The sequence below is a fragment of the Triplophysa dalaica genome, chromosome 23, assembly GCF_015846415.1.
Source record: "Triplophysa dalaica isolate WHDGS20190420 chromosome 23, ASM1584641v1, whole genome shotgun sequence".
Lineage (NCBI taxonomy): Eukaryota > Metazoa > Chordata > Actinopteri > Cypriniformes > Nemacheilidae > Triplophysa > Triplophysa dalaica.
Genome location: NC_079564.1, coordinates 4,395,993 through 4,418,731, shown reverse-complemented (window position 1 = coordinate 4,418,731; position 22,739 = coordinate 4,395,993). Strand labels below are relative to the sequence as shown.

General features: G+C 38.3%; 1 protein-coding gene across 1 annotated transcript in view; it reads left to right on the top strand.

The window, feature by feature from the left end:
* Positions 1–22,739, top strand: part of LOC130413089 (guanine nucleotide exchange factor VAV3) — a 61,362-nt gene that overhangs the window by 24,197 nt on the left and 14,426 nt on the right. Inside the window, exons 3-20 of the mRNA XM_056738043.1 lie at positions 3,615–3,673; positions 3,792–3,857; positions 5,129–5,237; positions 5,339–5,431; positions 5,647–5,715; positions 5,808–5,911; positions 6,012–6,111; positions 6,355–6,450; positions 10,235–10,303; positions 11,543–11,629; positions 11,939–12,024; positions 12,126–12,258; positions 13,008–13,117; positions 14,607–14,708; positions 15,038–15,132; positions 17,141–17,163; positions 17,815–17,848; positions 20,910–21,040. Coding sequence (XP_056594021.1) covers positions 3,615–3,673; positions 3,792–3,857; positions 5,129–5,237; positions 5,339–5,431; positions 5,647–5,715; positions 5,808–5,911; positions 6,012–6,111; positions 6,355–6,450; positions 10,235–10,303; positions 11,543–11,629; positions 11,939–12,024; positions 12,126–12,258; positions 13,008–13,117; positions 14,607–14,708; positions 15,038–15,132; positions 17,141–17,163; positions 17,815–17,848; positions 20,910–21,040 — 1,566 coding nt within the window. The remainder of the gene's footprint in view (positions 1–3,614; positions 3,674–3,791; positions 3,858–5,128; positions 5,238–5,338; positions 5,432–5,646; positions 5,716–5,807; positions 5,912–6,011; positions 6,112–6,354; positions 6,451–10,234; positions 10,304–11,542; positions 11,630–11,938; positions 12,025–12,125; positions 12,259–13,007; positions 13,118–14,606; positions 14,709–15,037; positions 15,133–17,140; positions 17,164–17,814; positions 17,849–20,909; positions 21,041–22,739) is intronic.

The window sequence follows — 22,739 nt, the reverse complement described above, 5'->3', positions numbered from 1 at the left end:
TTGCTGTTTTAACGCATGCTATTTTTGCAATGTCAAGAAACTCCCTAATGTTCGGTTACATCTAAAAGTGAAAGTAATAAGTGCCTTACTTCAAAACCATATTTGGTCTTCCTGTTCCACGTTTTGCAGGTTTTAATGCTAAATAAATGATTGAATAGTTCTTATGTTCATACAGAATGAAAACGGATGCCTTTAAGATGTCACTTGGAGTAGTTTGTACAGGAAGCCAGACAACCCATTCATATCTTTTAAGTGTAACATCATTTCCGGTGTGTGTGTGTTGGTGGGTGTGTGTGTGTGTGTGTTTTGTCAGAAATGATTTCCCTGTATCCAGTACCTCACCCACTCCCACTCTTAAACATATCTGATCTAAGCTGTTGGGTGCTATACCTGGTGGAACATTACTGAAACAAGACTTCGAGAATTGAAAGCTTTCCGTTTTATGTGTAAACGTTACAGTAGTGATGCGCACAGTTGTGTAGGTGGAGAGGTGGAAATCCCAGTAGAGATTGCCCAAATGCAACATATGAATCAAACAGATACACAAACAACTTTATATTCAGTGAGTGTATATTTTGACAGTTGTCTTCGCTTTTTAATACTTCTGTTTTATAATTTTTTTTACACATTAAAAAACATTATTATTATTATTTGATTATTGCACATGACTAGTGGTCCAGCCTAATATATTCAAGGTTAATTGGATAATGCAGATTATGATACTTGAATAAAACGAAAAGAAAAAGATTTAAGTGTTGAAGATAAAGCTAGCGCAAAGATTGCAAATCTGTCACTGACTGACTGATCTGCTCCACCTACAACCATAAGGATAATTGATGTACCTCCACCAAGTTCAATTTAATTTAGTTGAATGCAAGATGTTGTCACAACTGTACCAAAACAGACATTTGAAGACAATAATTTTTTTTTCGTCATTTTATTCAGTTGTTGTTATTTGGTTTTACAACCTTTTCTATTTTATATAATATAGGTATGACATTTTGTGACACAGATATTACCTCAAACTCTCACGTCCTCCTTACTTGCCTTCGTTGATTTTTATTTGCCAGACTTGATAATTATGTTGATATATAATTATATCAGTATCATAGGAAACGTGAACTATGATTGCCCATCCCATATTTTAAATTATTTTCAGCACATACAATTAAAATTTGCAACTAGCTTACAACAAATTTGTTCTGGTTTCACCTCTCTCCTGTCTAAACTAAATGATTTTATAGCTAATTTACGACACATTGTCATAAATAAACTGTAAATATGGATTATAATCTTGCTAACCAGTAACCACTCTTGCTAAATGGCCTAAGCAGACTTACGTTCTGGGGTGTTTTGAGTAACTAATTTGATGGATTCATACAGTGAGATTTGTGAGTTCTGTGTTTGACATACCGTTCATTAAAATGAATCGGTTTAAAGGAGTCATTAGAATGCCAATTGGACATTAGCAGATGTGCTGTGTATTAATCCCAGATGTGGAAACTATCCGAAGTTCTACTCATTTGAAATCTATGAAAAATGTATCTCTGTATTCACCCTTTGTGTCTTCTTAAGATGTAATTTTAATACTGTTTTTTGTTAACCCTGGCAAGTTGTTTTTATTGTTTTATTTTTCATTGTAGTTTATTGCGGCATGTTCTGTTCATTCGGCACTGCGCAGACCGATCGGAATATGACATCAAACTTCTGCGAGAACGTTTAAAAGCATACTCAGCCTGCGCAACACAGAATGAAGTTGAACACAGAGAGAGTGCACGGGCTTCATTCTTTTCTGCAGTTATCACAATCGCAGCAGTCATCTACATTGCTCATAAATCACATTCAAAGATCAAATAAATCTTTGGCGGGGCAACAATTTGTTTTGGCGGCCAGCAGAAAAATTTCAATGTAGGAAAAACCCTGCATGGTTTCAAGCTTGACTTTGTTTTTGCTCTATATTCATAATGCAATGCGGTCGTTGTACACACAGCAGAGTTCATCCGCGCGGGTGTGATCACAATTGATTTGCGAATACATCTTCCCCGGGCACAATGTGTTCAAATGCTCATCACATAATATGGAAATCTCAACAGATACTACTGATAATAAGCAACATGTTTCAGTATTTATGTGTATTATTGCTTTTGATTGACAACAAGCATGCATGTGTGACAATTTGTTTGATGCTTGTGCTTGTCTGTATTTAAATGCACAACATGTAAAGAAGACCTGTGCATTCATCTGTCTGTATCATGAAACTTGCTCTTGTTGAATCGAATACTTTGCCGAGATGCTTAATAACTGTATGTTTCCCATTCTGGATGAGCAACTTCACTAGAGATCAGGGGGTTGGCCTGTCTTGGTCATAGTACAGAATATAAATGATAATTCTATCAGAGGTTGATTGACAAAGCAAAGCTCAACAGCATTGAAATGATGGTTGCATGATAAATTATCATTCATATCGGTGTCGGCTGTAAAATGGTTATTTTTTATATCATCGTATCAGCTGATCATAAAATTTAGGCCGATCAATAGCTAAATTCTTCGGCTCACAGTTAAAATACAGTATCTTTCTGTCGTGATCATTCACTTACTGCCATTAGCTAAACTTCGTTGATGTAGGTACAGTATGTAGATACAGTATTTATGAATGTGTAAATTATAGGGTAAAGGAAACTGTTTGAATCAGACTGCTGTCTGAATACTTTCTGTCTTGATACCTGTCAGAAATGTGGCTATTAAGAACATTTTTCTGGGTTGCTCTGGAAGAACATCCATAATATGTTTATCAAATAAAAAATATACCAGAAAAGATTAAAGGTTAAAGAATCATTAACTAGTGTGAGATAGACTACATGCTTTTCAGGGGAAAAAAGAGAACTAATGGTTACCTTGTGTTCTGCAGTCAATGTTTTCAAATAAAAGCAGTTGTCCATTTTTGCCTTTTGATTCAGTCTTAGGGAGTTTTATGTTAATAGTTAGATACGGCATTTTGGCCAATATATCTGTTATCGGCTTCCAATGTTAAAGAATTATGTATGGGTCATCGAGCAAAATGTACATATCGGCGCATCCCTCATTGAAGTATACTGCTTTTGTTGAAGCACACTGACCCCTGCTGGTAAAAACTGGTCTGCATCACTGTTACGTTAAAGAGGAATTAGATTTGAAAGTAACACTGCTGATTTCCATTTTATAGGATTTGTACATTTTGTTTGTGGATATCAAGTAGTTATTTTCATATTTCAAGATCATGATCAATTATTTGCATCAAATAATTCTGTATTAAAATAATAGTTCATCCAAAATAGTCTTTTGTCCTACCATGGGAGTCAATGGTGACCCAAAACGGCTTAGTTACAAACTTTCATTAAAATCTTTCTTCGTACATAATATTAAAACGTTAACTCAAATCAATATCTCAAAATCTTCACATTGGTACTTAGATTTGCTTCAGAGTTATCAGGGCTTATATTGTGGTATTGAATGTCTACGAATACATTACATTATACAAAACTCAAATAATACGTTTTTTTCTGATGTCAATAATAATGGTTAATAATAATGTTAATAATTGTCTGATATTAACAATACATTTTTTTCCCTTTCAGGTTATGGACACATTGTCCAAGCTCTCACATACGCATATTGCACAACAAACTGGAATAAGGTATGTTAATTATTAATAGTAGATATAATTCTATGTAAGTCTTTATAAATCCATTCGGATAACAGAGACGATGAACCTATTCTTAATTTCTCTCTCTCTCCCCCTTTCTCTCTCTCAGGCCGTTTCCAACAGAAGAGAGTGTTGAAGACGAGGACATTTATAACCATCTTGAGGATCTGATAGAGTGAGTCTTTTTTTATACCAACAGTATATTTTCTCGCCCAGAAACAAAAAAATATTTTCAGCTCTGCTCAGAGCTTCTGTTTAAAGACATAGAGGAGCTGTTACGCAGGTTGACATTAACCTATTCTGTCATGGCATTATCTGCGCCATACATATTCTGTCCACACACACGCGCAGACGGGGGTCATTCTGCTAGCACACTGGTCCAGCACAACCAACAACTTGTCAGATTTTGCCTTTGGCTCGCGTTCTCAGTACTTCCACGTGTAAGGTCTCACGCTCCAGTGGACAACAAAGAACAAACACGCCTATAAAAAAGCATGTATTACAGAACCACGGGGAGCCCAGCAGTACTGTTTTGATGTAACTTTGTCACACCCCGCAGAAACAGTCCGAAAGTGTTAGTTTTTGTTGTACAACAGAGTGTGTACTATGTACACTACTGCCGTTTCACTACCGCTGTGCATGCTTGCTTGACCGTAAGTGTCTATGAGTGTTGGTGAACTGTGGCTGAATCATACTGCCATGTGTTATCACTGTTGCAACAAAACGGGTAACTTGCTTGAATGTAGGAACACACACCCATAGGAAAGCCGGTCTCCATAGGAAAGTCTGACTTCTCTCCTGTTATTATCTTAGTCATCTCACGTCTTCTCTAGAATCTCAAATCCCAATGTATAGATTTCAAAATCTTCTCTTTCACAAATGGGACACTGGATCATTTTCCATGTGATGGTTTTGCTCATGAAACATGTCTCTAGAGAATGCTCCGCTGTCAGAAAGTGAATTTGAAACCGTTTTGCTTTAGATTCAAACTACAGACATAGTTAGGCAAAGAGATCAACGCAATCTTTCTTTCTGTCGTCTTTTGCTCTCTACACCCATATGGAGGATATATCTCTGTGACTTTTAGTCCTGACTCAGCAGCAATGACAGTCCTTTGGCTCTTGGTTTTACTGCGACCGAATCATTTCACCATGTGTTTAATTTAGTCAAGGGAAACATTATCTGTTTAAACTCCCATGGAGCCATTTCGAGAAGAGGTCTCGTTCTCCAGTATATCAGACCTGCTTGAGTGTTTTAACACATCACGCTGTCTTCTCTTCTCATGGGTCTTTCTGCCCTATCTTCCGTTATGCTTGCTGTCTGCTGTCATGCATCTGGCTTTAGTCAGATGTGAATTACAATAAACAAGTGTATACCCGAATAAAAACCTCCCTATACATTTTATGGCACGATCTTGGGTTTTGAGTGTTAGCATGTGTTTCTCAGTGAAAATGGCGTCGAAGATGAGGAGGATCTATACGACTGTGTGTACGACGATGATGAAGGTGGAGAGGTGTATGAAGACTTGATGAAGGTTGAGCTGGTTCAGCCACAGGTGTGTATAGGTTTACAGATGTGATCTTTACACTTATGAGAGACATTTGGTTACGGGGTATACACATGGGAACTGAGACTGAGAATGTGTGGAAATTGCAGAAACAGGTAGAAACAGACGTCAGGAGCTGCTGCCTAATGGAAATCAAACAGACGGAGGAGAAATATACAGAGACTTTGGACTCGATAGAGAAAGTGAGATTTTCTTTTATAATTCACAGCCCATACAGTCAGACCCACTATAACATTCTAGCCATATCTATAATGTATTTATATAATACAACTTTCATACTGGGGCCAATGTAAGTTAAACCAAGGAACTGTTTATCATGAAACATTGTGCGCCTTATTAGGTTTACATGAATATCACGATTTGGCTTTCTGAAAGTGTCTGTATGTAATACCCACAGTTTTTTATGAAGCCTTTGGGACAGTCGCTTTCCAGCCTGGAGATCGCAAAAGTATTCATCAATATTCCAGTGAGTCACAAAGCTGTATCCAACACGCATCTGTTTTTGCACAAATCTGTTTTTCAGTGTACTGACGCTTTGCTTTTTCACATCTGTAACAGGACCTTGTAAAAGTGCACATGAGCCTTCTGAAGGAGGTCCAGGATTCTGTTGTTCATCATAACGCCAGTAACCTGCACCAGATCTTTATCAAATACAAAGAGAGGTGATAGACACATTTATAGACCTCAGGGGGGACGGCTTTCACCTATTTTCTGTTTCCTTGCTTCACTTTTCTCACATGCATCTGTTTTCTTCTGTGATAGATTAGTCCTGTATGGGAAATACTGCAGTCAAGTAGAATCGTCCATTGCGTGTTTGGACGAGATCTGTAAGAACAGGGAGGATGTCAGGCAGATGTTAGAAGTAAGATGCTCCGAATATGTGTTCTTGAAACATGAGTTTAAACACTATTTTGAAATAAGAGCCATGTTCCTCTCTAGTGAATTGAGCTTTGGAAGCAGATCTTGTCTGTTTATGTGTTGTAAGACACCGCCACCTGGTGGTTGCGAACAGTACAGAACACATTCATTTAATTTACAATAAGCTTTTTGTAATGCCAGCCCTGTGACAAGTGACATGTATTGTTTTGTTTTTCATTTATTTTAGTTATGCTCCAAGCGTGCCAACAATGGAAAGTTTACACTGCGAGATCTACTGGTTGTTCCAATGCAGAGAGTTCTTAAATATCATCTGCTTCTACAGGTTTGCTAATTATTCTTGTTTTATATGCTTTTACTTTTAACTTTAGGCTAAATTAATTGTTTAAAACATAATTTGTATAAGATGTAATATTTTTCATTTGATTGGATTATTAAACGGTAAAAGAGATTTTGATACAATAGTACTGGTAAGTATCCTTTCCAGCTAATAAAGCATTTGTTATGTTTTCTTTTCAAAGGTCATTAAAATGTAATTAAATATAATAAAAAGAAAACTATTAGAAAACATGCACTTACTGAGAGACAAATTCCTCAAATATAAATGAAAATTGGGTTGACGAATACATTGACGAAAGTGTCTTTTGATGTGATATTGGACATATGATAAGTTAATATTAAATTGTTTTGGATTATTAATATTTATCATATAGAATAGCATAAGTGATAACAGAGACGAGTGCAACTACATTTTTGCCATCACAACATAGCCCAAATATGCATATTGGTACCCAGATGCATTTTAAATGGTTAAATAAAACATTAAATAATTAAATGCATAAAACATCAAATTAATGCCTTCATTTATTTTGGACATTTAATATACAATTTTGGAAATGTTCAAATATGGAATCTACAGGGAAAAATAAATTCATAGATACACGAATTACAAAACAAATGAAAGGATAAAATATAAAGTTAAAAATACAGAAAAAAAGTCAACGAAGGAAAATTGTATTAGAGAAATAAATTGGAGACAAAATTTTATATAAAATGTGTTAGTATTTGTTTACTCAAATCATTTTGTCTTTTATTATTTTTCATATTTCACATATTTATATGCATTTAATTATTACATTATGTATAAAATGATTTCTTTACATTTTTAAACATTTTTATTGATTTAATTTAATGATTTAATTTGACTGTCCATACTAATAAGTCATTAACAATAATACCTAAAACACCTATTTAAAAAGTAAAAAGTCTATTTTGAAATCATATTGTCTTGAAATGACATGATTTGTCCACTAGGAGCAGTAGAAACCATATCTTACTTCTATAAGTCATTCTATAAATGCACCAGTAAGGGCAGTATAATCAGCTCTGCAGCGAAGCTCCAGGTCCAGTCGTGTATATTAAAGCAGCCCTTATCCAAAAACATCTCACGCAGCCTGCCATGAATATTTCATAATGCGTCTCTGTCCATCACACGTTCGGTCTACTGCATGACCCAGCTATGAGGGGATTTAGAAATAAAAATGAAGGGAGATAGGCAGAGAGCGATGTGAACAGCATGAGGAGGCTGGAGCCACCCCAGTCTGCCTTGCTTTTCTAGGGACCTTTTGGCTCCCGGTGGTCAGAGAAGTAAAGGTGCATGTGTGCGCACGTCTGTCTGCTTAGCATTGCACGGTTGTCCGCAGCTTAGCTCACCTCCCTGACCATCTGGCCAGCTGTGGGTTTAGGGAGCGCGAGAGTGTGTGCGTGTGAAGCAGGCAGTGCAGAGGACGCGTCCGTCTGTCTTTCGCACCTCTGGAGAGCAGCCTGGCGTGTGACAGACCGTCTCTCTTTGCTTTGCTGGATGAGGCTTTGGCCAGAGAGAAAAAGGAAAAGCGTGTAAGCAGACGGCTTTAAATACAATAACATTTGGATGAAAGACAGGAATGAGGAAAAAATGTTGTAGAAGAGGTTGGATAGTGCTGGTGTTTTGTATCAGACTTGTAAAAGGAAGTAGGAAGTTATTATGATGATTATTAGGAAGAAGACTTTAAAAGTTATGATGGAGACAAGTTGTTCCAAATAGGTCAATAAAATCAGTAATAACGTTTTATGGGATGTTCATATTGATAGGTATTTGCAGTGACGAAGTTGGTGATAATAGTAACAAGAATTTTATCTTTACTTTTATGAATGAGCATCAAAGTGATGTGCACTACATTTAAATTTTATTTGAACATTATGTGATTTAGGACCACTTCTGAATACTATATTATATTATATATTATACAATATATATTATATATATATAGTATACTATATACTATTTAGATTTAGATGGACTAAAATAGAAATACAGTCAATAAATGAATAGCAATACAAAATACAGTACATACAGCAAATAATATAGAGCCAAATACAGTACAGATGAAACTACGAATGCTCAGACAGACCCTGTGCTTTTGTGTGATGTAGGGATGTCACAGTATACGTTAGTTCAAATAACCTAGATATTAAAAACCACGATTCTTGATATCGGATGGATTCTACACATACAATAATATCAGAAATACTACAGCACCTGACTAAAGTTTTAACTTAAAGGGACAGTTCACCCAAAAATAAAAATTCTGTCGTCATTTACTTTCGCTCGAGTCGTTCCAAATCTGTATAAATATCTTTGTTCTAATGAGCACAGAGAAAGATATTTGGAAGAATGCGTGTAACCGTTCTTGGCCACCATTGACTACTATAGTAGAAACAAATACAATGGTAGTTGAAAGTGCCCCAGAACGGTTTCATTTCCTACATTCTTCAAAATATCTTCTTTTGTGTTTAACAATGTGTCTTGTTTGAGACACATTTGAGCAAGTAAACTAGATATTGACAGGACGATTCTTTGTTTTTGTCTCTATAAGATGGACAGCCGTTATGATCACTAAGTCCACACGCTTATCAAATATTTGTTTCCGCCCCAAATAGCTTAAGTCTGTCTACACTGGAAGCGTCAAAGCGTCAGTGTAAAGTTTGGGGAATATACTGTAATGAATGCCTCGGAATGACGTTCTCCAGAAATGTAGAACGCGTTTAGATAAGAGCTCGTATGTATTTTCTATCGTCAATAATCCCAATGTTAGTGTCATACCTCCATTCTCTCTCTCTTTCCGTGTGTGTGTGAGGGCAGAAGGATGTGAAAATGAAAAATAAGGTGATGTCCGTTTTGCTCCTGATAATAATGCGAAGGTTCAGCTTGACTGACGCGGGGGATTTAGCTTGTGCTGGATGGCAATATATCTCTTAGGCCAAAAGGAAGCCATTTATCAGACCCGAGTAAAGGACATTCACAGCACCCTCCCTTATCCTACTGACTGCTCCAGATGTCTTGTTTACTTCATTCCGGAGCTGGAATGCAATTTCAACCCCACAAAAACCTTTTGCTTCTCATTTCAATTCTTGAACCCGCAGTGCAGGTTGGGATATTATTTCAGTTTATGTGTGTGCAGGGAAAAGGAGAATGTAAAAATGAGAGAAATGTCACGGCGTGTGTGTGTTTATTGTCCTTCTGCACTTCTGTATTTTGTCGAGTAACAAGTGAAACACATGTTTAAATGATTAAATTCACACGTGATATTTGATTTCATTTATTTGCAGCTACATCTATATGCTTGTTTACAGTGTTATTTTTGAGGAAAACACGCATTGTGAGAGTCGTCTGGGAATTTGTGAACATGAATTTTGTGTTTCTAGAGAATGTGTCCGTGTGAGATTCACCTTTTCAAACCTTCAAACCGCTGCTTGTAAAGGAGAACGAATCAGAGCTTTAGTGGAATTTCTTTGTTTTAGTGCAGCTGTGGGATTTGATCAGACTGCCACAAACTTCTTTCTTTTTTTAAAAGTATGGAAGTAAGTTCATATAACACAAATGCGCTCTGCGTCATTGCTAAAAAAAGATGATGATCGAGACTGCGAGCGTGACAGATGTCCTCGGGCACAGCATCTCTCTCCTGTACGCCTGACTGTCGGCTGGGTTTATAATCATCATCTGGTGATAATCAGATGCTGAGAGTCAGCAAAGATCTAATCCATCTAATATCTCACCATCTTATTCGCAGGAACTGGTAAAACACACCCATGATGCCACAGACAAGACTAATTTACGTGAAGCTCTGGACGCCATGAAGGTTAGTTGAGATCATGATGAAGCCTGAAGACCAGCGTATGTTTTGTGTGGGATGCGATGCTGGTTTTCTGATGTCCAAGACTAGCTTTCGATGGAGGACTAGAAGCAAACCAGCATTTTAAACCAGTTATAAAACAGCATGGTTCCATGCTGGTCTATGTTTTTTTTTTAGGGATGTTTAAAGATTATTCGAGATAAAAGGTAGTGTTTACATTATATATGTCTGTGTGCTGTGCATATAAATTTTGTATTTATAAATACAAAAACATACACACACACACATATATATATTTAGGGAAATATTTTATTTATATTTAGGGAAATATTTTATTTATATTTACCATTATTCAAATCTATACAAACTTTTACATTTTGTTTTTCTTCAATATATGCATTTGTTTGTATGTGTTTATTAATACAAAACTAATGTACACAGTATACAGACATACAGTATATTATGTTAACACAAACTTTTATTTTGAATGTAAATATTTTTGTTTGCGGTAAAATGAATGGCCTGCACCAAATTTTGTGCCCTTTTGTCCCTGTGGTACACCCTGTTATCTGCTCTCAAACGCATTATCCAACATTACATAATTGGCACAAATAGTCTTTTTATATCCATATTGCAGAGATCCTACAGGCCCTGTTTAATTAGAACAGCTGAAAATGTCATGATCATTTTGCTGTTTTTTTGCTGCTTTAAGGGCAACGCTTTCTAATCTTCTTTCTAAAGAGAAGCAAATCAGCGCAGCCCTCTTGACTCGCAGATGATCAAGATGGCGGTGTATGCATCTTGACAGGTAACCGTCCGCTAATTGAAGCGAATCAAGCTGAGAAGATTGTGCAGATTGCACAGTGGGCTGTGATGATTTCATTTGGATAAATTAGCCACTTAGCATTGATTGGGGTATCGTGCTAACGCGGTTAACCTCCTCAAGCGCTCCCCAAATGATCCCCCCACTCTCTGATTTTTCTAGATACGTAATGATGAATGGGTCCCTAAACTACACTCGCGGGAATGTGTTCGGAATGAGATTTATCAAATAACTATTCCCTTTTGGATGGGAAATCTTATTTTACGTTTTTGGTCGCTCAAAAACATCACATGGGATGACTGTCAATAAGGAAGCTGGGGAATATTTTTTACGCCTTTGAAGAAAGATTTCCTTGTTTACACTTGGCTGGAAGTCTTTTTTGTGCAGAATGTTTAGGTGTTTTTGTTTTGTGACTTTTGCAGGACCTGGCCCAGTATGTCAATGAGGTCAAGAGAGACATCGAAACTCAGCGGGATATCGACCAGTATCAGAAATCTATAGAAAACCTTGTGAGCTAAATCACACGCTACACACATAATCTAGAATTATTTTATTATGTCTAGTTACGCTACAGTGTACTAGCAGAGTGTCAATTATTGAGGCCTGTTAATATATTGTAAATTTTTATTATTATATATTTTATATATATTATATTTAATATTTGAGGATTGTTTATACGTAAAGATAGTGATCTCAATAAGGTTTATAGTAGCAAACTGGAATGCCTGCATTTCTAAATAAAACATGGAAGTACTAATTTACCGAAATCCATGCATCTGTCGTCTTTTTTAAGTTTGCACCTTCTTTGTTTTCTGCAGAATCAGTCTCTCCGTATCTACGGGCGACCGAAAGGTGACAGCGAAGTGCGAATAGCTACAGTCGACAAGCGAGCCAAACAGGACAGGTGAGATGATTTCCATCAGACTGTTTTCTGTATTAAAGCCTGAGGGTTTTTAAGGTGTCACCCTTAAGCATTCCGTGATCTTTACTTTCCGTCTTCCGCAGGCACATCTTTCTATTTGACGCCGCAGTCATCGTATGCAAACGCAAGGGGGACAACTATGAAATGAAGGAGGTCATCGATCTCCACTTATTCAAGATCACCAACAACCCGACCTCAGACAGAGAGAATCGAAAGGTCAGCTGACGCTCATCCTAATTGCCGCAAAAGAGTGAAGCCGAGGGCAGCGAACGTGCTGTTATGCCTCGGCGTCGTAACCGGTTATCGCAGTAGAGCGGCTTGCTTTCAAACAGATGGTGTTTTCTATTAAAAACAGTCTAGCGGCTGCTAAGGAACGCAGCAGACACCAGCACAGCTGAATGAGAAAACACCACGATGCTTGTGATAATACATTAGATGGTGCCGTGCCAATTATTTGCGGGATAATGCTGTTTATATTCTCTGTGAATGAAAAAAGCACGAGTTTGTAGAGAAATTATCTTGTAGATTTAAACATGCAGGTTTTAGTGGTTTTGGGGCTTTGACAATAAGGGCAACACCCAAAACATAACCCACGTGGTATTGGTTGGTTTTACACAATCAAAAAGTTCCTTTCTTGAAGAAACTGGGCACCCCAAAATCAAGCAAGCTTTTGGAGGTAATGCAAGATTATAAGTGTGTAATGAATTAAATCTCAGTCCGTTCCTCTCACAAAACTTTGTACAACAGATGTTGCCATGTACAACAGATGTGACCTGATAGCTGTGCAATAATAGGATGTCCATCATGGTTTAGGAATGATGGTGTTGCAAAAACAGCAGCGTCCCCCCTCACATCAGTAGGTCTACAAGGCGCCTTTGACGTCTTATTATCAGCCAGCGTTTGACTGTTTAATGCGTGTATGAGTTGTGCGTGTGTAACATGAAAAATCCCTTCTTGTGTTTCAGTGGTCTCATGGATTCTACCTCACACACAACCAGGGGCAAACCGGGTTTGAGTTCTTCTTCAAAACCAAAGAGGTCAAGAAAAAATGGTTGGAACAGTTTGGCATGGCACTGTGAGTGTTTCTATCCGTGTGTGTTTGTTAAAGTATGACCAGCAAAAGGTGCGCACCGTCTTGTTTTTCAGGTTGGTTAAGGGATCACGTTAAGCAGTCCGAGGTCTCTCTTGACAGCAGCAAAAAGAAATGATCTAGTTCTGATGGTATCTCATGGCACCGATTCAAGACTAAAGAAGTACAAGTGTATTTTGGCTACAGAGTTAACAGTCATGAGGACAGACTTGCTTAGTCAAGCATTTTTGGAGTTGCGCAACACACAGTGACGTGACTGGAGATTTCATTCCCTTCGAAAAGTGGTCGGTTCAGTTCTGCAGAATGATAGAACGTTCCATCTCTAGTTGTTTTTCTTTTCTTTTTGGTGGTTTGTTTTGTTGGGGAAACATTTTGCACCTTCGTGGCATTTTATTTTATAAGTTCACGTGAGCTTTTTTAGTTCAGTTTTACGTGACTTTTTGACCCTTAGAAATGTACAGATTAGGGGCCTGATGTATAGAGTTACATATGCACAAAACGGACATTGAAATGTGCATAGACGTTTCTCCATGCACATTGGGAGATAAGAAACTGCATAAATATGTGCACGCCATGCAGACACTTGAAATCCACGCAAAGTTTTCATATGAGGTCCAGGTTCCTTAACTGTTTGAGATGCAAGAAATCGACAAACAATAAAAGCTTCCTCCTTTTTATTGCATCAATGTTTTTGCTGCCAGTAAATGTGTTGAAATGATGTGCATTAATATAGTAAAACGCAATCATTTGGCTAATTAAGCGGGAATTTTCCTTTTCCATGGAAAATTTAAAGTTTGTCACCTTTAATTTGTACTTCATTTTGACACTTTACTTAGAGGATCAAATTCAAGTAAATCTTTGTGTTATGCAATACTGAGTCAGAGAAGAATATGTTTATATTTCCTGGATGACAAGGGCAATTGCTAAACTGCTGTGAGTTTGATGTTAATTTGACAAGTGACCTAATAACATTCAGATGTCCCGCATTACTGTTTTCAAAAATGAAATAAGCATAACAAATCAATTGAATGAGGAGGATGAAAAATGTGTAATCCACAAAAGACAAAAACAGGGCGCAGATTCATTAGAATTATTTTATGGGCTCATTTATTCAGGAGAACTGCTCGATGTCATGTGTCATTACATCAGTCTGGAGCTGAAAGCCGGTTGGATAACGGTGCGCTTACACGTTATGAGTCCAAAGAACTCGAGCTCTCTCATCCGTCCATCATTTGTTAATGCCTTTATTATCAAGCAGCTCGCTGCTTATCGTATGAACGATCATTTTGAGAGTGAGATGGCTACAGACGACATCATGATTCGTGTCTCGGTAATCCAGTAATTCGTAGTGCTTACTATGTGAATTTGCGTGAACACCAACCACTAAGTGTTATAATATTAAGGTACAGAATAAAATAAATAATAAGCAGTTTGTATTGTATGGCAGTCTTATTTTCACTCTCTCTCTTCGCAGATCGAACATTTGTCCAGAGAGTGGGAAAAGTAATTTCCATGAGTTCCGCATGCACACCTTCGAGACGACCACATCCTGCAGCTCGTGTAAAATGCTGTTGAGGTGAGCTCACGCTACACGCTGGGTCAAATGACACGGTTTACCCACAATGGACCTTAATGAGATCGATATCCCATCTTGGGAAGTTGAGAGAGAGGGAACAAGAGAGCAGCAGACGTGGAGGGAAATATGGGTAACCTGGAATGATTTGGTGGACATTGCTATAGGCCATTTAGTTCAGCTACACACATGTGGGCGGGGCTTAATAAACACAACAGTGCGTCCAAATGAAATGTTCTAGATTGAGCAGAAAACAGCGGCTGCTTTTTTACATTTCACAAGGCAAAGAAAGTGATGATCTCTATTTCTGTCTTTCTGTCTCTCTTTCTCAGAGGGGTCTTTTATCAAGGGTACCGCTGCTCCAAATGTGGCGTCGGCGCCCACAAGGAGTGTCTCGGCAGAGTGGATGTCTGCGTCAAAAGCACTGGTGAGCTTCCCATCCAATGCACTTGGTTCCCTCTTTCAAGCAATTTCTGTTTACATAATGTACGTTTATAAAGGCGCATTGGAGTGCTGGGAGGTGCCCGGCTCTTTTTTAGCATTATGTGATGTCTTACCTCGCTGTACGCTAATGATTGACTACATAGTCCTGTATCAGACAGGCCAATAAAACAATTCACAGGTTCCTCATAACAACCTCGCCACATAGATAAGCGTGACGGCAGACAAACAGGCTTGGCTGTCTCCCGGAGCCTATGATATAAACAGTATGTGTACGTGTGCATGACTGGCAGCAGTGACAGTTCTTATTGTTCTGGACATTATTCAGGGTAGCAGTAGAATTTTCTTGTTCCTGTTATTACACACAGCTGTGCTTTCTTTGAACACAAACTGTTATGAGACACACACAGTGTTATGCAGATTTCCGTAGAACATAAAAGGCAGTTATTCACCTGCATCCTGCGGACCTTGCTCCTTTGTTTATTAAATGTTTGGCTTTTTTAAATTAGATTTTGCTTGTAGGTATTAGTAAGAGCGTTGTACTCGAAGCTTTGTTTAACTCGTTTTTATCATACTAGAAAGGACGATGTGAGATTCGCTAACACTTCAATAAGGTCACATTTGTTTAGATTAGTTAGCTAAAGTGAACTAACGATTAACAATATTCGCACAATTTTTGTTCACTTCAGTATTTCCTATTACAATATATTAATTTAAATGTACAGTGATCTAAACTGAACAAGGTTATTGGTGTTAACTGACATAACAATGTGATCTCATGAGAATTCATATGTATTTTACTCAAAATGTGGTTCTCAAAAACATACATTTTCTTACGTTTGCACAAACACAAAACAGATTATTTAGTAAAATGGGTAATATTGGTTAAAAATCGTTTAATAAAGTTATTGAAAAGCACTGTGATGCAAATTGGGATAAAAGGTTTGTAAAAATTTCAAAAATAAATACAAATTACGCAGGAATTTGTACGTATTACACGTTGTAATATTTTCCAAATAGTATGCTTCAGCATCAATAAAACAGACAAAAATGTAGGTTTTGTGCTTGAAAATGTACTTATACCTACATCTAAACAATGAGACCAGTCTGAACATAAACAATTACTAATTAATGCTAAAAACGCTTTTGCTCAGATTTAGTTCTTGTTAGCTGATGCCTTTAACAATTGTTAACAAATACAACTTGCAAACTGTTTAAATGTTGAAATTAACATAAACTAAAATGAATAAATGCGGTGGAAGTATTGTTAATTGTTTGTTCATAGCTAATATATTAACTCATGTTAATATATACAACCTTATTGTAAAGTGTTACGTAATACTCTGTATTAGATTTGGTATCTACACTTTCTGTAGAAGTCTGTACTTTGTATACTATAGGTACGTAATTCTTGTTAAAAATGATCAGCTTTAGTGCTTTAGAGCTTTTTTCACTGAACAAAAAATGTTAAAGCTTCAGAAGAACATAATCCCTTGATAATCCCTCACGATACACATGACAACGTTGATTTATTTTCACTGGTTATTGACAGAAACTGAAATAGAAACTGTTGTGAAAAGATAGATGGTCTAGCGGGCGTTTCTCAAGTCTAGTCATAGTTGTTTTGTACAGAGGGTTCCTGTCTGCGTGTCTGTGCGCACACCTGCATATACGTCTGTGTTGTTTGTGCGTTAGCCGTTGAGCTGCACGCTTGTGCGACAGGACAAAGTTCACGGTGTACACACCAAGTACAGGCTCAGCCTCTCCCTCGGGAGCCAATGAGGCCAGCTCCGTGTGCATAGTTCTGTTTAGTCCAGCCTCTCGAGTCAATTTCGCTCAGGCAGCTGTCAGGTACCTGCAGCGTAGCAAAACAAATCGTAAAAGTGTATAGAACAAGGTGTTCCACACACACTCTAATGACAGCGTTTGCACAGTGTGTTTGTCCAAAAGTGTCAGATTTACTCTAACCATGCCTTTCTTCAACATCCTTGCAGATTCCGGCTCCTTTGGACAACAGGTGAGTTTTTGTTTTCAATTTTATATATATATATATATATATTTTTTTTAAGACTTCAGTAAATCTGTGATTGTTGTTTTCCTGACAGTCCCTGGCAGACACTTACTGTATTTACTTATTAACATTTCAACACATTTACATGTTTATTTGAGGATTTCTGTTACAAAGCGCATTTTATTTTTAAATTGCTGCAGATTTATTCATGGAAGTTTGCATTTTGTTTGCAGTTGTTGGTCAAAGTTTTGGAGTTTTTTTATTGAATGCACGATACATGCATTATGCATCACATGCTTATTTAGTTGCACAACATTTTTGTTCCTTTTAATTCACTTGCAACACAACTGCACAGTAAAAACAAGCCAAAGTAAATCATTCAGCTTTTTATAAAGATATAGATATGCACTTTTATAGATTCTTGCTGTTGGAGTGAATGGGAAAAATTAATCTTTATGCACGCATGTTTCAGGAGGAGCGTATGTTTTTATGCAATGGTGTGACAAGCACCATTTAAAACAAGATGCTTATTATTCAAACAATAAATTGCTTTAGCACAAAGTTTTACTTAAATTTCCACTCAATTGTACATAATGTGAACACATTGCAATGTTTGGTGCCATTATGAATCTCGTCATTCGTTTACTTTCATTACAGGCTGGTAAAGCTGCCAAATGTGGAGGAGATGCAGGTAAATAGCCAACACACACACAAACGTCTAAGAAGCTGTATAAGTCATATAGACACACTTGCTAAACCCGACCCTCAACCATTATTACATTTGAAAATAATTTGAACCTGATTTATGATCATTTTACATAATTAGGACCTCTTCAGCTGTCTGCACAAGTTTTGTAAATGTTCATAAAGTTTGTATGTAAATATGTTGCCCTCGTGATGCACAGTCGCTACAGTTTTCTTAATTCACAATCTCTGACATTTGCGTCATTATAATCTGTTATTTTATCATCGCTGTGGAAAAGGGGTTTTATAAGTGGTCAATTGTTTTGAAACATGCATGTGCCGTCATGTGCATCCAATAGCTCTTCAAACCAGGGCACAACTCTTTGCCAAGATTCATTAAGTCGTAGCGTTTGATGGTAAGGCAAGCTCCTGCACGTAAGAAGGGCTTAATGTCAGATCTAAATCAGATAAGAGCTGAAAAATACAGCGTAGACATTCAACCCGTGAAGCTCTATTGTTTGTATTTGTTTATATTTTATACACTTTTATTAGAGAATCCAGTAGATCTCGCTTAACCCCAAGGTGCGAAAAACGTAAGCTTTTCCCAGAGCGTTTTCACTTGGGTGTCTTACGATTCTTGACCTGAAAATCTTCCACAACAGCCACGCAAACAGTGTCAAGCAAACGCAAGTTTAAATCACTCGAGTTTAACAGCATTGCTCATCATTCGGTGGTAAAGAGCGACACTTTATCTGTAATGATGTTTTCACAGCGCCGTTGATAGGTCGATCAATACACAAGAGGTGATAAAGGTCCACCTTGGGAACTGGTTCAGAGATCGCAGTGATGGAACGTCTGCATGCTGATGGAGCAATGCGCCACCCTCGTTGCTGCTTTTAATAGTTTCATGAATATTTAAAATAAATGTGCCGTTTTTTCACCCCATCCCAATATATTCAGTCAGGCTCACCTGAGTTCATTATGTCTCTATTAAGTTGACCTGTCTGCGTGGAGCCGCGAGAGAGTCCCCCTGATCCCGCGCAATATTGGGGTCAGTAGATTCATTAAAGTTATGGCGAGAGAAGGTCTCTGTGTAGTGTTTGCTGCCAAGGGACCGTCGCTGCTCGAATTAAAGTTCTTCCTACCTGCCTGTTCTTCACCAAAAGATTTGTCTTCATCAGAAACCGCCATTCTAGAAAAGATAAACGTTCACATCCGTCAGCTAAAATGTTTTATTAGTTGTTGTTCTAAGGACGTGAACGTTGTTTCAAATAGTGCCGTAGTTGAGTTTCCTTGTTAATTTTACAAGTAGTCAGACTTAATTCTCATTTAGCCGGCTCACACTGTACCTTTGGCACAGAACACCCTAGCAATACCAGGCAACCACCGAGAACACTAGCAATACCCTAACAACCACCTAGGATACACTATAATTACCTTAGCAACTATCCAGAACACCCAGACAATATGACAGCAACCACCCAGGACACCCTATTCAAGCCCTGCATCCACCCAGGACACCCTAGCAATAACTAGCAACCATCCAGACCACCGTATCAATACTTTGCAAGCAACCAGACCACCCTAGCTATACGTAACAACCATCCTAGCACGTAGTAGCAACCACCCAGTACACATTTTCATTACCTTAGCAACAACCCAGTAACATCCAGCAATTTAACCCTAGCAACCACCCATGACCTAGCCACTAACCAGAGACCCTTGAGATCCACAACACCTATACCTTGCAACCATCACAATTTGAGTACACCCCGGCAACCACCCAGAACCCCCTAGCAACAATCTACGTTCTCGTGCAGTTGTGCTTAGCTTTTTAACATTGTAGAAACGAGGGCTTGCTGTTCTAAGCTATCTGTTGTCTATTAGCACTCTCAGCTTCCATTTTCTGGTAAAGAAAAACCTTGTTGTGCTTATTGGTGCTGACTCCTTGCCCTTGCACACAAAGGTTTTCATGATAAGCTGTGAGAGAGAATCTTCCCAACAGAGAGACTCATGCTAACACCGCTTTTAAAGCATCTTCAAAGGCGGCCAGCTGTGTTAGTCTGCCCAGGGTCCGGGTGATCCGCTGGGCTGGAAGGCTTTAGCCACAGCTGGTAGCGTTAAGAGAGCCTACACTCGCCTCTCATCATCAGAACAGCAGAATATATAGAGCTGCAGAAACCAGCCGAGACCGTCGCTATTGACCCTTCAGCAAATCAGCCCTACAGTACCCCTGTACACAGAGACATGCTCAGTCATAGCTCACTGGAGCGTGTCAACAGCGGTCCGCACAACATAGTTCACCCTGTAGCGTAAGACCTTTACGTCCAATTATTTGAATGAAAAAATGTTTTTAACTGGGGTAAGAGCTGAAGACAATAAACACAATGAGGGTTTTAATAATAGAGAAAAGAAAGAGGCAAAACTAATTTGATAGATAAAGCAATAACAATGATTTATAAGTGCTGTGATTTGAATTAAATCACCTATGTGACCTTGGATCACAAAACCAGTCTTAGGCAGCACGGGAAAGGACAAAAATACATTTTATGGGTCAAAATTATAGATTTTTCTTTTATGCCAAAAATCATTAGGATATTAATGAAAGATCATGTTCCATTAAGATATTTTGTTCATTTCCTACCTTAAATATATAAAAACTAGATTTTTGTGAGTTGATGGCCTGCCACAGTGCCTCTGATTCACAACTTTAAAGGCCATTTTCTCAATATTTTGATTTTCTTGTACTCCCTGAGTTTTAAACGGTTGTATCTCAGCTCTATATTGTCCTATTTTAACAACTCATTACAAAATAGAAATCTTATTTATTCAGTTTACAGATTATGTAAAAAAAAAATTCTAAGGAAAATTGTTTGTTGCTTATTTACAACCTGTGGCATAATCCAGGTAGAAACTGATACAGTCTTTTCTGAATGGTTGCCAGAGTGTTGCCGTATGGTTGCTAAAGCGTTCTGAGTGTTTTAAAGTGGCTTCTAGGGCGACAAACCTTTTTCAGAAAGCACGCACACACTTAGCATTATTTTGATAGTCGTTTTTTTATCCCTCAGGTTTGCCCAAGATGTTGGTTATTCGGAATTATTATGGAGTCCCCAGCCCCCTGTGCGGCCCACCCCTCAACATCCAAGTTGGTGATGTCATCGAACTGGTCGAAGCGAACATCCGGAGCAGCTGGTGGAAGGTGAGACCTTTTTCCCATTCACGCCATCCCACTGCAAGCACTACGGCTGCTAATTACATGCCTCCAGTGTTTGTGTCAAGGGCCGAGCGTCTGTTTTGTTATGCTTTGCGGAGCGTGACTGGCTGTGAAATGCTAACTAATCCAGCCCTTTGTCAACACAGAAAGCTGCTGATGCGAGTTGGGCGAATAAAGTTTTGTGCCCATGAAAGAACAATTTAGACCGACGCAACGCCTAGAGAACGACACGCGCTTGACAACAGGTTTTCTTTTTTAAGCCTTTGAAAGGAGGTGTCAGGTTATATATAGTTTATTGACACAAAAGAAAAAGACAAAGAGATTTAGATTACTGATAGTCTCCTGCGTGCGGTAACGTGTAATTTTTTGCACAGCTAGCATTACCAAACTGAATATTACATCTGTCAGGGAAACTAGTACAATTGTCCTGGCATATTAAGCTAGAAGAAAACAAGCGAAAGTATTGCAACACGTCACCTTTTAATGAAACAACTGAGAGCTCTGTTATATTTCTCGAGCTATGAAGGAGCAACCGTCGAGCAATAAAACGTTCCTCTGAGAAAGCACACAAAAGCCCAAGCAGTCCATCTCGACAACCGCTCCTCCGGCTCGGGCTATTTATGCACCGAGGCAATAAGGAAACCAGCCAATGGCTGTCCAGAGAGGCAGAGATCTGGCAGAGCCTGGCGAGCAGTGACTTGTCCCCACGTCCCCCTCCATCAGAGAGGGCCAGCTGTCCAGAACGCTTCCACACAGCTCTGTTTGAGCGTTAATCTTGTTCGTAAGATCGCCGTCGATCGCCGCGGCTGTTCCGAGCACCCTGAAGTTGTTTGATTTATCTCATTCGAATTCGTGCAAAAGTGCACCGCCCGTGTCACCTGAGACCTCCTAATATCCAGCGTCCCGGACGGAGCAGGGCTCGCGTAGCCGCGGTAACCCGGAGACAATTATCGGCGCTCCGGTGCCTAGACAAACGAAATCACTCACTTTAATTTCATTTGGGCCTTTGGCTGCCATCTGTTTGATCTAACAGGGTTATAAGTTTAATCATTATTAGGCCCTTATCTGAGCAACAACCAATAGCGGAGCGACGTGCGAGAAGCTGATAAAATGTCAATACACTAAATGCATTGGGGGAGGGAGGGCCGCTTAAGGATCCACTTACAAATCAGATTTGTTCAAGGAAGAGGCGGATGAAATGCACTTTCTTCATCTCCAGATGGATGGGAGGAAGAGGCAGAAATAGATGGGAGGGCATGTTGTTACAGCAGATCTGATTGTTTTATTTGCTATTGGGATAACGCCTCTATGAGAATATAGCGCCTTTTTTAATTTGTGTAGTTTACACGGACATTGTACATGAATAAACAGACCAGAATTAGCGGAAGCCATTTTTCATTTGTTGTCCCCGCTGGACAGAATGTTACATGTCACCCTAAAAGTAGTGTATAGGTAAAAACAACAACATATTAGTAGAAACAATTAAAAACAAGATGCATAGGAACTAACAGTTGAAATTTGGGAGGAAATAAAACAAAACCAGATAACATTAATGTTAAATGAATGTGGTGTGTTTCATTTAAAGGAATGGTGTATCCAAAAAATAAAAATAGTTGGGGTTTAACAAAGCAAAAACATGAAAAAAATGTATCGTAAGGCTATTAGGATATGTATCTTAAAGTTA